The 16,001-nt window shown below is 42.1% G+C and overlaps 1 protein-coding gene across 1 annotated transcript in view; it reads left to right on the top strand.

The window, feature by feature from the left end:
• Positions 1 to 227: 227 nt before the first annotated feature.
• The window catches only part of PRDM5 (PR/SET domain 5), a 217,629-nt gene continuing 201,855 nt past the window's right edge, over positions 228 to 16,001 (top strand). The window contains exon 1 of the mRNA XM_004747989.3: positions 228 to 352. Coding sequence (XP_004748046.1) covers positions 260 to 352 — 93 coding nt within the window. The 5' untranslated portion in view covers positions 228 to 259. The remainder of the gene's footprint in view (positions 353 to 16,001) is intronic.

The raw sequence follows: 16,001 nt of genomic DNA, 5'->3' as shown, positions 1-16,001 counted from the left end.
CCGCGCCCCCCGCGCCCCCGCGGCAGCAATGGCAGCAGCGGCCGCCGCGGCTCCGGGTTGAGCCAGACCCGGGACTAGGAGGGGCTGAGCCGCGGGGGATCCTGGAATCGCCGGGGAGGTGGGGATTCTGGGAGGAAAACTCCATTTCCTCCTTTCCCGCCGGCCTCTCCCCTTCACCCAGCACCCCAAATTTCGATGTGTCGCCGCCCGGGCGCAGGGAGCTGGTGCTGAGCAAGCGGCGGCGGCCGCGGCGGGGAAAATGCTGGGCATGTACGTGCCGGACAGGTTCTCCCTGAAGTCCTCCCGGGTTCAGGACGGGATGGGGCTCTACACAGCCCGCAGAGTGAGAAAGGTGGGTGACCCGGTGGCAGCCTGCGCGCCCCTGCTCCTACCGCGCTCTGTGCGCCTCCCGGGGTCGCCCTTCCGCCGGGCCGGGGGCTACGCGGGCGTCGCCCTTAGCCGGGGTTGGCCGGGGGTCCCGCGGGGAGGCCGGGGCTGGCGGGGCGGCCTTCGCCTGCCCGCGCCTCCCGAGCGGGCTGCGCCACGTAAGTGCCTGCGGGGCGCGCTCCGCTGCCGGCTGGTCCGGGGGCGGAACTGCCTCGGGCCGCCCTGCGGCAAGATGTCTTTCCTTTCCCCTGCAGGAAGTGAGTCCGGATGGAGCCTCCCTCTTCCTCGGTTCCGGGAGGGAGCTGCGTCTTTGCGTTGGCGGAGCCGCGTGGGCGGGTGTCTTCCTAGGCGCGCACGCAGCCCCGTCGCCGCTTTTCTTCCTTTAGGATGAGGAAATGTGGCCAGAAGCGCCTCGCTCTCCCTGTAGGGATTGGAGGCGGCGCCCGGAGCGCAGTTCTGCACAGGCCTTAGGATCTCATTCAGGCATGCAGAACTGCTTTCCCTCCTTTCAGAATGTGTTTTGTGGATTCTGGGAGGTGCCAACTAGACAATCTTAGACTCTCTAATCTTTTTTCTCTGCCATAGGATTTTCTCTTGCTAGATCGCTCCTTCCAGAAATTTAGCGGCAAATGAGCAAGGCAGGCACATTGCACTGTACATACGGAAAGGACCAGGAAATGTTGGATGTTGAAAGCAAAGGCCTAGGAGGAGAGATTGCTGGAAAATTCCAGACCTTTGGAGTTGATGAGACCTGTGTTACAGCTGCGTCACAGGATATGTAAAATTTGGAACCATGAAGGCAATGGTGAAATGCTCAGGGTAGTGAGAGCCACCGTTTATTGAGCAGATACTTTGGGCCAAGGTCAGTACTTGGAGCTTGACCTACATTAAGAAATGTCACCCCTGCAACTCCCTTGAGAACAGTAATCCTCCTGTAAGAGATGAAAAAACAGAAGTACTGCAAGGTTGAATATCCTGCCGAGTTAGTGAGTTAGGCTTCAAATCCATGGCTTCTGGTTCCAAAGCTCATGTTCTTTTCAGATCTATTTCTGCTGGGTACTCCCTCCTCGGGCCCTCCCCCGCCCTTTCCCGGCAACAGGGATTTTGAAAAATGGAAGTTTGGCGGCTAGAGCAGGCTTGTTTAGGAGAGGTATGCTAGCAAGAGGTTCACAATGCACTCAGAGACTCTAGGATGCCTTTCCTCTGTGTATAAATCTCCGTCCACCCCCTCACCTGAAGAGCAGAGGGAGGAAGATCGACAGGTGCTGCGGGACTACCTTGACAGCATGACCCACTCTAGGTTAAGAGTGGAAAAAGCAAACCCCGTATTTACCTTTTCAAATGGGAGTTTGGACGAATGCTCAAAGGTGAAAACAGGGAATAAACAATTTATCTGAATTTGAGATAAACCTATGAATAGGTGTTTTGCCAAAGAAGTAAATGTCAAAGTCAACATTCCTTTAAAGTAGAAGTTGAAATTCTGCTACTCACAAAAGAGAAATCTTTTCTCACAGGATATGAAAACTCCCAGATGGGTTTTCTTGAAAGTCTCAGGTCTAAGTGTACTACTTAAAAAGCAAGCACAGTTCTTAAGCACAGTTCTTAATTTTTTATTGTTATTAATAGTTATAATTAAAAAGTTATACAGCTATTAGAATTATTACATAATCCCTAGTTTTGGTCTTATATTACTGTCAAGGTTTTTAGAAACAGCTGGCCAATGTACTTTCTTTTGATACGTTTATGAATTCAACTAATTTTTCCATGTACTTGTTTATTTGGAAGTTCTAAAATTATTTTAGGTATAGAATGAACTGCTTCCAAAATCACCCTATATTATTCTGTTTTATTATTGCAGTACTAAATAGACACTTATCTTTTCCTGGCTCTTGTAACTTCAACATATAGAACACATAGAGATTTTAATCCAGAATGCTTACTTATACTTAAGATGAATATGTAGATATTTGCATTGAATTCAGATGACACACTAGTAGTGACATAATTTAGTTATGATCACAGGATACTCAGTCATTAGGTTATTGATCATGGAGAGGTTCATTGATGCCAGAACGACCTGGGGTTAGGCTTTAGCTCCTTTGCCTTCCAAAGGCCAAGGTCCATGCTGAAGATGAGGAATAGATTTTACCTGAGTGGTCAGCCTGAAACTAAATGTACATGCATCCCTTACCTGTTTGCATGTAGTTTCTTGATTCTTAAATATTTTCCAAGTTACCTTTAATAGGCCTACTGGGATCAAGGGGGCTGAGAAGACAGTATTTCAGCAGTTAAAGACCTTACTTTAAAGTTTTCATATTTTCTATTCTAAATAATTTTGGAAAATATCATGTTATATATACACACACACACACACACATTGGAATTACAAATTTTTGTCACACTTTAACACATAATCTCATATAACATTTCTGTTTTTTAAAAAATAATTGCAATGCAAATCATCTATTGATTTCAAATTCAGAGAATCTAATCCAGACTGGTACTGATCTTTCTAGATACTCCACTCCCACTATATTGATCAGGTCCATTTGAGATGTCCTTAACAACGGGACTCCTTAATTCTTTTTTTCATCCACGTCCTCGCCCTTTTTTTGCAGTGATTCCTAGAGTGGATTCCCTGCAGCAGAATCACCTAATGTCCTGGCTCCACCTCAGCCCTACTAGGTTTTTCTTTGGCCATTATCCTTTTTTTTTTGCAGGCCTGGTGCCTCTCTTGTGTTCTCTCTCTCTCTCTCTCTTTCTTCTTCTTCTTTTTTTTTTTTTTTTGGTAGAAAGTCTGCATAGTGACAATAAAGTGAAAAGGAAATGATCTCCTTTCCTTTTCTTGCCATTATAAAAATTAGAGGTTAGATGAGGAGAAGGTCCTTTGGTAGCGATTTCTGTGTAAGCCATGAACTGTCCTTGGAGAAAGAATGGATGAGACTGTTGGAAGGCCCTTGAGTAGAAGGACGCCTGAGTTTCTTCATGGTTGTATTCATTGCGGTGCTAATGATGAGGATAGGGTGGACACTTGCCTGCCATGTGTCAGACCTGTTCTAAGTGTCTCCTATGTGTTATCTCATGAGCACAGTTTTTTTTTTTTTATAATTTTTTTAAAAAGATTTTATTTATTTGTTTGACAGAGATTACAAGTAGACAGAGAGGCAGGCAGAGAGAGAGAGAGGAGGAAGCAGGCTCCCCGCTGAGCAGGGAGCCAGATGCTGGGCTCCATCCCAGGACCCTGAGCCGAAGGCAGAGGCTTTAACCCACTGAGCCACCCAGGTGCCCCTCATGAGCACAGTTCTAATGCTTTAATGAAGATGTGGAATTTTAGATTATAAAGTACTATACAGATCAAAATTAATATTATTACTCAAAGGGTAATACATTAAATATGCATACAAAAAAAATTAAGCAAATACCTTATGACATTACATTTTTTATATCATGACCATTATTTATTTCCCCTCATGGCTAATGAGATTAATCAGTGAGTGGTGGTGGTTGACATGCTTGGAACCCAAAATGTGGAAAGGTGAACCACCTGGTAGCTTCAAGCTCTCAAATTCTCTGGTTTTATGGAAAGGATTAAGGCAGGAAATACAGTACTGCCAGTCTTCCTTTCCTTTAGGTCTGTTGCAGGCAGCTGGTTTTTCTTCTCAGACTTAGCCCTTTAGCCATTCATATGTAGCAGGCACTGTGCTAGGCTCTGAGGGTACACAGGTGAGCAAGACAGACATGGTCGTCTTCTCCTTGTGCAGGGAGATAAGCAGTAAACAAGTAAAAAAGTACAAATTATCATGAAGATTATTACGATAATTTTAGCCTGTTTCTCTGGATTGATTCTCCCAGACATTATATTAGGCAATGGAATTGCTCAATCAGAGTAGTTTTTAGTCTGGTCAAGGAGACAGTGAAGGAAATAGTTTCCATCCGATCTGGCGCTATGATAGTCAACCAAATGAGGCTTGAAACTCTGGGTAAGAGGTTCTGCAAAAGTTCAGAAGGACAGACCTACCCTGCCCTCCCCCCGCCCCCCCTTCCCCTGCCACTTCATCATTACAGTAAAGTGATCAGAAAATGCAGAGAGAATCAAAGAGGGCTTTATGGAGCGGTTGAATTTCTTGGAGTCAGTCAAATTATTATTGTTAAAATATCTGTATTACTGAGCATTTTAACTTCACACATCTGTTGCTGTGACTCCTCCAGTATTACCTGGGTGACACCAGACTAAGAGGTGGACCCATGATATACTGATTGCTGTGAGTCTGATCAGATTTTGTGCTCTTAATCCATTTGGATGCAGTTGAACAGTTTGTAGGTAGACTTGTTGGGAGTAAAACAGAAGTGGTGTGTTAAGGGCTAGTAACCCTTGTGACAGACTGTATTGCAGACGAAAGGAGTTGTTGAAACATTTCCACTGAAGTACCGTCTTGGAAACTGCAGCATCCTGAAAGGGTCGCACACAATCACCCCTTAGGAAGTCTGGGTTTTCTGTTCACTGTGTACTTGTATACGTTTTCTCATTTTATTGTACAGTGGTCTTCGAAGGTTTATTATTATCCCCATTTTGCAGATTAAATACTTGCTGGATCATTACTTTTTGTCAGAAAATTTGCATTTGTCTTTTAGGCTGACCTTTAAAAGTTTTTTTCCTTTCCAATTCATTCTTTACTAGCAGGCTTAAAGCCTTACCTGATTAGATGTGTAGTTATTTTCCCTTCTGTCTAGAAGTTCTTTAACTTGCCCAAGCTGAGCTGGGTTTGTATTTTTATTTTTTATTTATTTTTTATTTTTTAAAGATTTTATTTATTTATTTGACAGAGATCACAAGTAGGCAGAGCGGCAGGCAGGGGTGGGGGGAGGGGAAGCAGGCCCCCTGCTGAGCAGAGAGCCCAGTGATGTGGGGCTTGATCCCCCAACCCTGGGATCACGACCTGAGCCGAAAGTAGAGGCCTTAACCCACTGAGCCACCCAGGTGCCCCTGGGTTTGTATTTTAAAAATAACCAAAGACTAGCAGGAACGCTGAAGCTGAAAAGGAAATAACTAAGTCTAAATGAAATAAAATTATGTCTCTCCCAGATTTTTGGTCCCCCAGTTCCAGAAGAAGCAGTAAAGAGCATTGCCGAGGCCTACTTCTACACCACCTGTAGTGAATTGGCCCCACTGGGGTAGTGCTATTCCTGGCCCCCTTCCCTCTCAGCCTTGTGCTTTATTGCCCAAGTGGCCCCTAAGAGGCATCCTGTGCCCATGAACCCTAGGGCAGTGTCCCACTCTACTTTGCCTTTCTCATGGACAAACGTAGGTTCCTAGTTCAAACTTTGTCCAGATGTCCTGGGATTTTATACACAGCTACTTGTCAGGGCAAAATTTATTAACAGTGCGGGTTATGAGTTTCTGTTACTACTGTGACAAATTATCACACACTTCGTGGCTTAAAGCAATACAAGTTTATTATCTTATGGTTCTGGAATATATAAATCTAAAATGAGTGGGCAGAGCTGATACCTCCTGGAGGCTCTAGAGTCTACCTCCTTGTCTTCTGCAGTTTTCCAGAGGCTGCCCACGTTCCTGTGCTCATTCCTTCACCCCATATCATTCTGACCTCTGGTTTTGTGGTCATATTTCCTTCTCTGACTCTGACGCTTCTTGCTTCTCTTATAAGGACCAAGTGGTTAGATCGGCAGACCCAGGTAATTCAGGGTAATCTCCCCATCTCAAGATGCCTAATGTAATTACATCTGCACAGTCTCTTTTTATCAGGTAAAGTACCATACAGATTCTGGGGATGAGGATGTAAACATTTTTGGTGAGCCATTTTTATCCAATCTGGGCTCCAAAGTATAATTGTTCCTTGCCTAGTTTATGTGGAACATTATATGATGGCTAGTGAATGGGTCCTTCCCCACATACTGGTCCTGATTGCAAATCTGCCACATTGATGAATATTCTGCTGCCTCTTTTCAGTATTGATTCTGGAGAAGATCTTTGGAATTGCCATTCTTGTAATAAAACCTGGATGAGTGGTTTTCTTATAAGGGGGAGGAAAAAGTATATTCATATTAGTAGAAAAGGAACTTCAGAAGTAATTAAATTTATCCATTCTTATTTTACAAATAATGACACCGGAGCCCAGAGAAGCTTTGCACGGAGGCTTGCAGCTAACAGCTTCCTCTCAAGCTCCTGTGCCTTCTGTAATGCCAACTCCCTCTCTTCCAAATGAAGGCAAACACCTTGCTTCTCTTTGAGGGATTTGCAGTAAAGACATTTAGTGAGGTCAAATCCCAAGTGAAAAATACCTGAAAAAAAGGTTCAAATCTGAGTTTATGAAAAGAAAATAAGCAGAAAAAAAAAGTGCAAGTTGTGTAGAGTTAGAAAAACATATGGGAGAGAGGTACCAGAAAAACATATGGGAGAGAGGTACCCTGAAAAGAAAAATAAGTAAAAGCATAGGAAAAATCACCATGCATAAATGTTAATATAAAAAGACTGGATTTTGTGGAATAAAGTGTTTTGTTGATCAGCTTGGAAGGTGAATCTAGTGAAGAAACAATGGATCTTATTGCTAGGGCTAAAATTCTGCCAATGAACGTTTGCTTAGATTTCCTGGTGGCTGATGATAACTAATCTGGAAACATAATCAGTGGGAAAATCATCACCATTGATGCCTGCCATATGTGCTATCTCTTTTTTATGTTTGCACATTGACCCTCTAGGATAGTGACTCAGTGCAGCTTTGTATTCCCTGGTGTTATTATAGATTTTAAACTTTGTAACTAATCCACTTAAAATGTTTTTTTTTTTTCTCAGAAACTTCATATTTTGTTTTGTTGTATGTGATAATAATAGCAACTGTTAATTTTTTCAACAAATATTTATTGAGCATCTGAAGTTGTTAGGCACGGGCCTAGTTGCTAGTGACAGAAGGGAGAATGACTGACCCCACAGTCACTGAATGCGTCCCTTAGTTCATATGCAAGTCCTACAACAAGCCTGCAAAGTGGCCATTATTATCCTTGTTTTATAGTTGAGGGAATGGATTTTGAGAAAGGCTGTATCAATAATAAGTGCATTAATCAGAATTTGAACTCAGATCATTCCATATATCCTTCTCACTGAAAAAAAAAGTTTTTTTTCCCCTATACTGATAAACTTTGTCCATGCTCATAAAACACAATATGGACACACATCCACTTGTACACTTTCAAAAAATTACGTTTTTTACAAAATGAGGACATTTTTTGAGTTTTGAACAAAAATGGGAAAAGAGTAAACTAATTTCATCATGGAACATTTCCTGTCCAATAGTATCTTATGGGAGTCCCTTCAAATCATCTACTTTGGCTGTAATTTATTATTTTTAATGACTGAATATATTTTATGCTCGCAATATGCCATAATTTCCATTTATGCAGATCGTATTTTATATAGTTAATTGTGATCAAAGTCTGTACTGGCCATTATGAGTACAGTAGTGGATAAAATAGAAATTATGGCTCTTGTGGAGCCTGCATTCTACTGAGAAGAGAAACTAAACAGTGAACATATTAGATGAATTTTATACTACGTTACAATGTGATAAGTGCTATGGAAAAAAGAAAAGGTAGACTTGGCAGGAAGACTTGGCAGAGTGCATGAATATGGGTTTGGGGATGTTAGTATGAATAGGTGGTCCAGTGAGTCCTCACTAAGCAAGGGAGGTTTGGTTAGTGACTTAGAGGATGGGAGAAAAGTAGACTTCTAGGGGAAGTGCATTCTAGGCAGCAGCCAGAGCAAAGGCCATGAGGTGGGATTTTGCTTGTTGACAAGGAGGCCAGTGAGGCCAATGAGGCTGGAAGGGAGTGAGCAGAGACCACGTACTAGGGGGAGGTCAGAGAATTAGTGAAGGAAGGTATAATAAGCCACGTTTCTTTCTTTCAGCCATCATGACGATGTCAACTTTTCTTTGAGTGAAAACAGTGAGCCCCTGCAGACCTTTGAGCAGAGGAGTGACATGATCTGGCTTGAGTTTATCAGGAGTCCCTCTGACTGCTATGTTGAGAATAGCCGGCCACAGGGCAAGTGTGTACCTGCAAGACTTGCTAGGATTCTGCTGCAGTGATCTGGCTGAGAGAAGATGGTGGCTTAGACCAAGATAGTGCCTGTTCTGGGAGGGTAGTTTGAAGATAGCAGTGACAGAATATGCTGATGAGTGAGGGAGACAGAAAGGGCAAGATCGAAGATGAGTCTAAGAATTTTATTTTATTTCTTTTCAGCATAACAGAATTCATTGTGCTCCATGCAATACGTGCCCTCCCTAATACCAACCCCTTCCCACACCCCGCCCCTTCAAAACCCTCAGATTGTTTTTCAGAGTCCATAGTCTCTCATGGTTCACCTCCCCTTCCAATTTCCCTCAACTCCATTCTCCTCTCCATCTCCCTATGTCCTCCATGTTATTTGTTATGCTCCGCAAATAAGTGAAACCATATGATACTTGGACTCTCTCTCCTTGATGTATTTCACTCAGTATAATCCCTTCCAGTCCTGTCCATGTTGCTGCAAAAGTTGGGTATTCATCCTTTCTGATGGAGGCATTATACTCCATAGTGTATATGGACCACATCTTCCTTATCCATTCGTCTGTTGATGGGCATCTTGGTTCTTTCCACAGTTTGGCGACTGTGGCCATTGCTGCTATAAACATTGGAGTACAGATGGCCCTTCTTTTCACTACGTCTGTATCTTTGGGGTAAATACCCAGTAGTGCAATTGCAGGGTCATAGGGAAGCTCTATTTTTAATTTCTTGAGGAATCTCCACACTGTTCTTCAAAGTGGCTACACCAACTTGCATTCCCACCAACAGTGTATAAGGGTTCCCCTTTCTCTGCATCTTCTCCAAAACATGTTGTTCCCTGTCTTGCTAATTTTGGCCATTCTAACTGGTGTAAGGTGGTATCTCAATGTGGTTTTAATTTGAATCTCCCTGATGGCTAGTGATGATGAACATTTTTTCATGTGTCTGATAGCCATTTGTATGTCTTCATTGGAGAAGTGTCTGTTCATATCTTCTGCCCATTTTTTGATATGATTATCTGTTTTGTGTGTGTTGAGTTTGAGAAGTTCTTTATATATCCTGGAAATCAGCCTTTTGTCTGTACTGTCATTTGCAAATATCTTCTCCCATTCTGTGGGTTGCCTCTTTGTTTACTGCTTCCTTTGCTGTGCAGAAGATTTTGATCTTGATGAAGTCCCAAAAGTTCATTTTCGCTTTTGTTTCCTTTGCCTTTGGAGACATATCTTGAAAGAAGTTGCTGTGGCTGATATCGAAGAGGTTACTGCCTATGTTCTCCTCTAGGATTCTGATGGATTCCTGTCTCACGTTGAGTTCTTTTATCCATTTTGAGTTTATCTTTTTGTGTATGGTGTAAGAGAATGGTTGAGTTTCATTCTTCTACATAGAGCTGTCCAATTTTCCCAGCACCATTTATTGAAGAGACTGTCTTTTTTCCACTGTATATTTTTTCCTGCTTTGTTGAAGATTATTTGACCATAGCATTGAGGGTGCATATCTGGGCTCTCTACTCTGTTCCACTGGTCTATGTGTCTGTTTTTATGCCAGTACCATGCTGTCTTGGTGATTACAGCTTTGTAGTAAAGCTTGGAATCAGGTAACGTGATGCTGCCAGTTTTATTTCTGTTTTTCAACATTTCCTTAGCAACTCGGGGTCTCTTTTGATTCCATACAAATTTTAGGTTTATTTGCTCCAGCTCTTTGAAAAATACTGGTGGAATTTTGATTGGAATGGCATTAAAAGTGTAGATTGCTCTATGCAGTATATAGACATTTTAACAATGTTTATTCTTCTGATCCAAGAGCATTGAATGGTTTTCCATCTTTTTTTGTCTTCTTCAATTTCTTTCATGAGTGTTCTGTAGTTCCTCGAGTACAGATCCTTTACCTCTTTGGTTAGGTTTATTCCCAGGTATCTTATGGTTTTTGGTGCTATAGTAAATGGAATCGATTCTCTCATTTCCCTTTCTGTATGTTCATTGTTAGTATATAAGAAAGCCACTGATTTTTGTACATTGACTTTGTATCCTGTCATGTTACTGAATTGCTGTATGAGTTCTAGTAGTTTGGGGGTGGAGTCTTTTGGGTTTTCCATAGAAGTATCCTGTCATTTGTGAAGAGAGAGAGTTTGACTTCTTCATTGCCAATTTGGATACCTTTTATTTCTCTTTGTTGTCTGTTTGCTGTTGCTAGGACTTCTAATACTATGTTGAACAAGAGTGGTGAGAGTGGGCATCCTTGTCGTGTTCCTGATCTCAACAGAAAGGCTGTGAGCTTTTTCCCATGGAGGATGATATTTGCTGTGGGTCTTTCATAGATAGATTTTATGAAGTTCAGGAATGTTCCCTCTATCCCTATACTTTGAAGCGTTTTAATCAGGAACGGATGCTGGATTTTGTCAAATGCTTTTTCTGCATCAATTGAGAGGACCATGTGGTTTTTCTCTCTTCTCTTATTGATCTGTTCTATCACAATGGTTGATTTGCGAATGTTGAACCATCCTTGTAACGCAGGGATGAATCCTACCTGGTCATGGTGGATAATCTTTTTAATGTGCTGTTGGATCCTGTTTGCTAGGATCTTGTTGAGAATCTTAGCATTCATATTCATCGGTGATATTGGTCTGAAATTCTCCTTTTTGGTGTGGTGATCCCCTGGTTTGGGGATCAGGGTAATGCTGGCTTCATAAAAAGAGTCTGGAAGTTTTCCTTCTGCTTCAATTTTTTGAAACAGCTTCAGGAGAATGGGCCCTATTTCTTCTTTGAAAGTTTGGTAGAATTCCCCAGGGAATCCTTCAGGTCCTGGGATCTTGTGTTTTGGGAGGTTTTTGATCACTGCTTCAATCTCATTACTAGATATTGGTTATTGAGGTTGTCAGTTTCTTCCTTGTTCAATTTTGGGAGTTTATAGTTTTCCAGGAATGCATCCATTTCTTCTATATTGCTTAACTTATTTTCATATAACTGTTGATACTAACTTCTGGTGATTGTTTCTACTTCCTTGGTGTTAGATGTGATCTCTCCCTTTTCATTCATAATTTTATTAATTTGAGCTTTCTCTCTTTTCTTTTGGATTAGTGTGGCCAATCGTTTATCAATCTTATTCTTTGAAAAAACCGGCTTCTAGTTTCATTGATACATTCTACTGTATCTCTAGTTTCTATCTCATTGATCTCTGCTCTAATCTTGATTATTTCTCTTATGTGTGGAGTTGGTTTAATTTGTTGTTGATTCTCCAGTTCTTTAAGGTGTAGAGACAGCTGGTGTATTCTGGCTTTTTCAATTTTTTTGAGGGAGGCTTGGATGACTATGTATTCCCCCCTTAGGACCGCCTTTGCAGTATCCACTTTGGACCAAAGTGACTTCATTCTCTTTGGTTTCCCTGAATTGTTTAAGTTCTTCTTTGATCTCCTGGTTGATCCAAGCATTCTTAAGCAAAGTGATCTTTAGTTTCCAGGTGTTTGAATTCCTTCTGAACTTTTCCTTGTGATTGAGCTCCAGTTTCAAAGCATTGTGATCTGAGAATATTCAGGGAATAATCTCAGTCTTTTGGTATGGGTTGAGTCCTGATTTTTGACCCAGTATGTGGTCTGTTCTGGAGAAGGTTCCATGTGTGCTTGAGAAGAATGAGTATTTTGTTGTTTTAGGGTGGAATGTTCTGTATATATCTATGAGGCCCATATGGTCCAATGTGTCATTCAATTCTCTTGTTTCTTTATTGATTTTCTGCTTGGATGATCTGTCTATTACTGAGAGAGGCATGTTAAGATCTCCTACTATTAATGTATTCATATCAATATGACTCTTTGTCTTGATTAATAGTTTTCTTATATAATTGGCTGCTCCCATATTGGGGGCATACATATTTACAATCATTAGATCATCTTGGTGGATAGTCCCTTTAAGGATTATGTAGTGTCCTTCTGTATCTCTGATTACAGTCTTTAGTTTAAAATCTAATTTATCTGAGGGGCGCCTGGGTGGCTCAGTGGGTTAAGCCTCTGCCTTCAGCTCAGGTCATGATCCCAGAGTCCTGGGATTGAGCCCTGCATCGGGCTCTCTGCTCAGCGGGGAGCCTGCTTCCTTCTCTCTCTCTCTCTCTCTCTCTCTCTTCCTACTTGTGATCTCTGTCTGTCAAATAAATAAATAAAATCTTTAAAAAAAAATCTAATTTATCTGATATTAGAATAGCTACCCTGGCCTTCTTTTGAGTCCCATTGGCATGAAAGATGCTCTCCATCCCTTCACTTTCAGTCTGGGTGTATCCTTAGGTTCAAAATGGGTCTCTTGTAGACAACATGTGGATGGGTCCTGTCGTTTTATCCAGTCTGCAACCCTGTGTCGTTTTATGGGCGCATTTAGGCTATTCACATTGAGAGTGATTATTGATAGATAAGTTTTTATTGACCTAGTGTTACCTTTGGAGTCTTTCTTTCTGTAGATTGTATCTATATTTCTGTTCAATGATATTCTTAGGATTTTTCCTCTTTTATAGACCCCCCCCCCTTAATATTTCCTGCAGTGTCGGCTTGGTGGTAGCATACCCTTTTAAGCCTTGCCGGTCTTGGAAACTATCTCTCCATCTATTTTGAATGTCAGTCTTGCTGGATAAAGTATTCTTGGCTGCATGTTCTTCTCATGTAATGCCCTGAATATATCTCTCCAGCCCTTTCTGGCTTGCCAGGTTTCTGTGGACAGGTCTGATGTTATTCTGATGGGCTTTCCTCTGTATGTAAGGAGCTTCTTTGTCCTAGCTGCCTTCAGAAGGGCTTGTCTACAATTGTAATTCTTCATTCTTACTATTAGGTGTCTCGAGGACTTTTGAGAATCTATAATCTTGGGGGGAGACCGTTCTGCCTCTAGTACATGAACGCGGGTTCCATTCGTGAGATTGGGAAAATTTTCATGGAGAACTTGTTCTGCTATATCTTCTAGACTTCTTTCTTTCTCCTCCCTTTCAGGGATTCCAATAATTCTGACGTTGGAACGTTTCATGGCATCATTTATTTCCCTGATCCTGTTTTTGTGGATTCTAAGCTGTTTGTTCCAGGCTTCCTCCTGATCCTTTCTCTCTATCTGTTTGTTCTCCAGATCACTAATTCTATCTTCTGTCTCAGTTACCCTAGCTTTTAGAGAATTTAGACTAGTTTGGAACTCATTGAGAGCATTGTGAATATCATCCCTGGTGGCTTTCAGGTCTGCCCTAAACAATTCCGTTTGGTCATCCATGGCTTTCTCCAACCTAGCCATTGCCTGGATAATTGTTAGCCTGCATTGCCTTTCCGACATATTGTCTATGTCGATAGCCATTAGCTCTGTTGCAGAAGGCCTATCCTCTGTATTTTTCTTCTGTTGGCATTCCTCCTCTTAATCATTTTGGTGAGAGATGGCTGAACAGATGTAGCTGGGTGTATTGACCGTGGTGCAGTCAAGGTGCACCCTGGAACGCTTCTGAGCAAACAGGAGTCCCCACCCAAACGAAAGAAAAAAGAAAGAAATAAGTAAAGAAAAAGAAAGAGAGAGGAAAATAAAAAGAAAGATAAAAGAGAAGGCTCAGCCCAAATGGGCCCCAAAGTAAGATTTATGATGTATACAAACAAAAAAGACTGATAAAATTATATGACAAGAGGAATATATATATATATATATATATATATATATATATATATATATACAAAAAAAAAACAAAAGAATCTGGTCAAAAAGAACCCTAAGTATAAGATTTATATACTATCAGGACAAACACAAATACACAGAAACACAGGCGGAAGAAAAAGGTGGGAGAGTGGTTATAAATTCTCACTGTGGGCGAGGAAGGTTATTTTGATTCTTCCTGGATGTATCTTGATATCTTTGTTGAAGGACTCAACTTTCCTAAGTTAAAGGAGGATTAAAAATTGCTTTTCCTATAGGGGTAGCATTGATTGGGGAAAGGGGATTATCTTGAAGTTTAACTCTATATGAATATTAAAAAATAAAAATAAAAAAGAATAAACTAAACTGAACTAAAATTTTAAAAAAATTAAAAAATAGAAAAACAAAAGAAAAACATGGGTATATGTATTCAGATTAAAAGGTTATTATGGAATTTGATGTACTGGACATCTCACTGTGATGGTAAATAGGTTAAAAAATTATCTAGGGGTGCCTGGGTGGCTCAGTGGGTTGAGCCGCTGCCTTCGGCTCAGGTCATGATCTCGGGGTGCTGGGATCGAGTCCCGCATCGGGCTCTCTGCTCAGCGGGGAGCCTGCTTCCCTTCCTCTCTCTCTCTCTGCCTGCTTCTCTGCCTACTTGTGATCTCTGTCTGTCAAATAAATAAATAAATAAAATAAAAAAAATTATCTATATATATAAAAAAAATGAACCAGAATAGTGGGAAGGAATTAAAAATAAAAGTTGCATCTATGAAGTAGTGATGGTGGTTCTCTTGTCATCTCTTTTTTTTTTCTTCTTTTTTTTTCCTGGTTGGCTTTCTGGGGGAGGGGCCTGCCACAGGGGTTTTCAGGCAATGTTCCCTGAGTTAAGTACTCCTGCTCTCCTCAAGGGGGTGGGCTCTGAGGAAACCAGTTTTTCAGGCTTTTGTTCTCTGAAGGTTTTTTTTTTTTTTTTTAATTATATTTATTTATTTGACAGAGGAAGATCATAAGTAGGCAGAGAGGCAGGCAGAGAGAGAAAGAGAGATAGAGAGAGAGAGAAGCAGGCTCCCTGCTGAGCAAAGAAGCCGATGCGGGGCTTGATCCCAGGACCCCGAGATCATGACCTGAGCTGAAGGCAGGGGCTTAACCCAGTGAGCCACCCAGGCGCCCCTCTCTGGAGGTTTTTTTGTTGTTGTTGTTTAAAGATTTTATTTATTTATTTTACAGACAGAGATCACAAGTAGGCAGAGAGGTAGGCAGAGGGGGCACGGGGAAGCAGGCTCCCAGATGAGAAGAGAGCCCGATGTGGGGGCCCGATCCCAGGACCCCGGGGATCATGACCTGAGCCGAAGGCAGAGGCTTTAACCCACTGAGCCACCCAGGTGCCCCCTCTCTGGAGGTTTTTATGTTTGTTTGTTCGTGTTTTTTTTTTTTTTTTCTCTCTTGCCTTGGCAGCTTTTGATGTTTTTTGGAGGTTTAGAGGAAAGCAAACTGCACCCTGACCTCCCTCTCAGAGAGAAGCATCAGTCTGTTGCCCTCTGGGTGCTGCAGAGCACATAAATTCCCCCTCGGTTGCTGGCAGAGCACATTCCGAGTCGTGGACCCTGGGGACACAGGAACTCCTGCTTGTACCCAAAACCACAACAGCGGTGGCTGTCTGGGCAGCTCCGGACTGCCAGAGAGGTTCCAAGCAGTGATCGCACACTGTGATTTTCCCTCTGGCCTGGGGCTGGGAGTGCCTGGTCTTTCTGGATCCGAGAGCGCTGGGCTGGTGCCTCTCTCAGGGGAGGGTGCACGGTGTGACTCGGACTCTGATAGCGTGGCTCAGAACTCGCGTGGGGACTGCAAAACGGCTGTGTTTCTGCTGGCTGGCGAGGCTCCCATACCCTCAAGGGAGCCGGACCCCAGGCGCTCTCAGGCTCT

The sequence above is a fragment of the Mustela putorius genome, unplaced genomic scaffold, assembly GCF_011764305.1.
Source record: "Mustela putorius furo isolate JIRA1106 unplaced genomic scaffold, ASM1176430v1.1 tig00000721_pilon_pilon_pilon, whole genome shotgun sequence".
NCBI lineage: Eukaryota > Metazoa > Chordata > Mammalia > Carnivora > Mustelidae > Mustela > Mustela putorius.
Note: the sequence above shows the minus strand (reverse complement) of the source record. Positions and strands in the feature narration are given on the sequence as shown.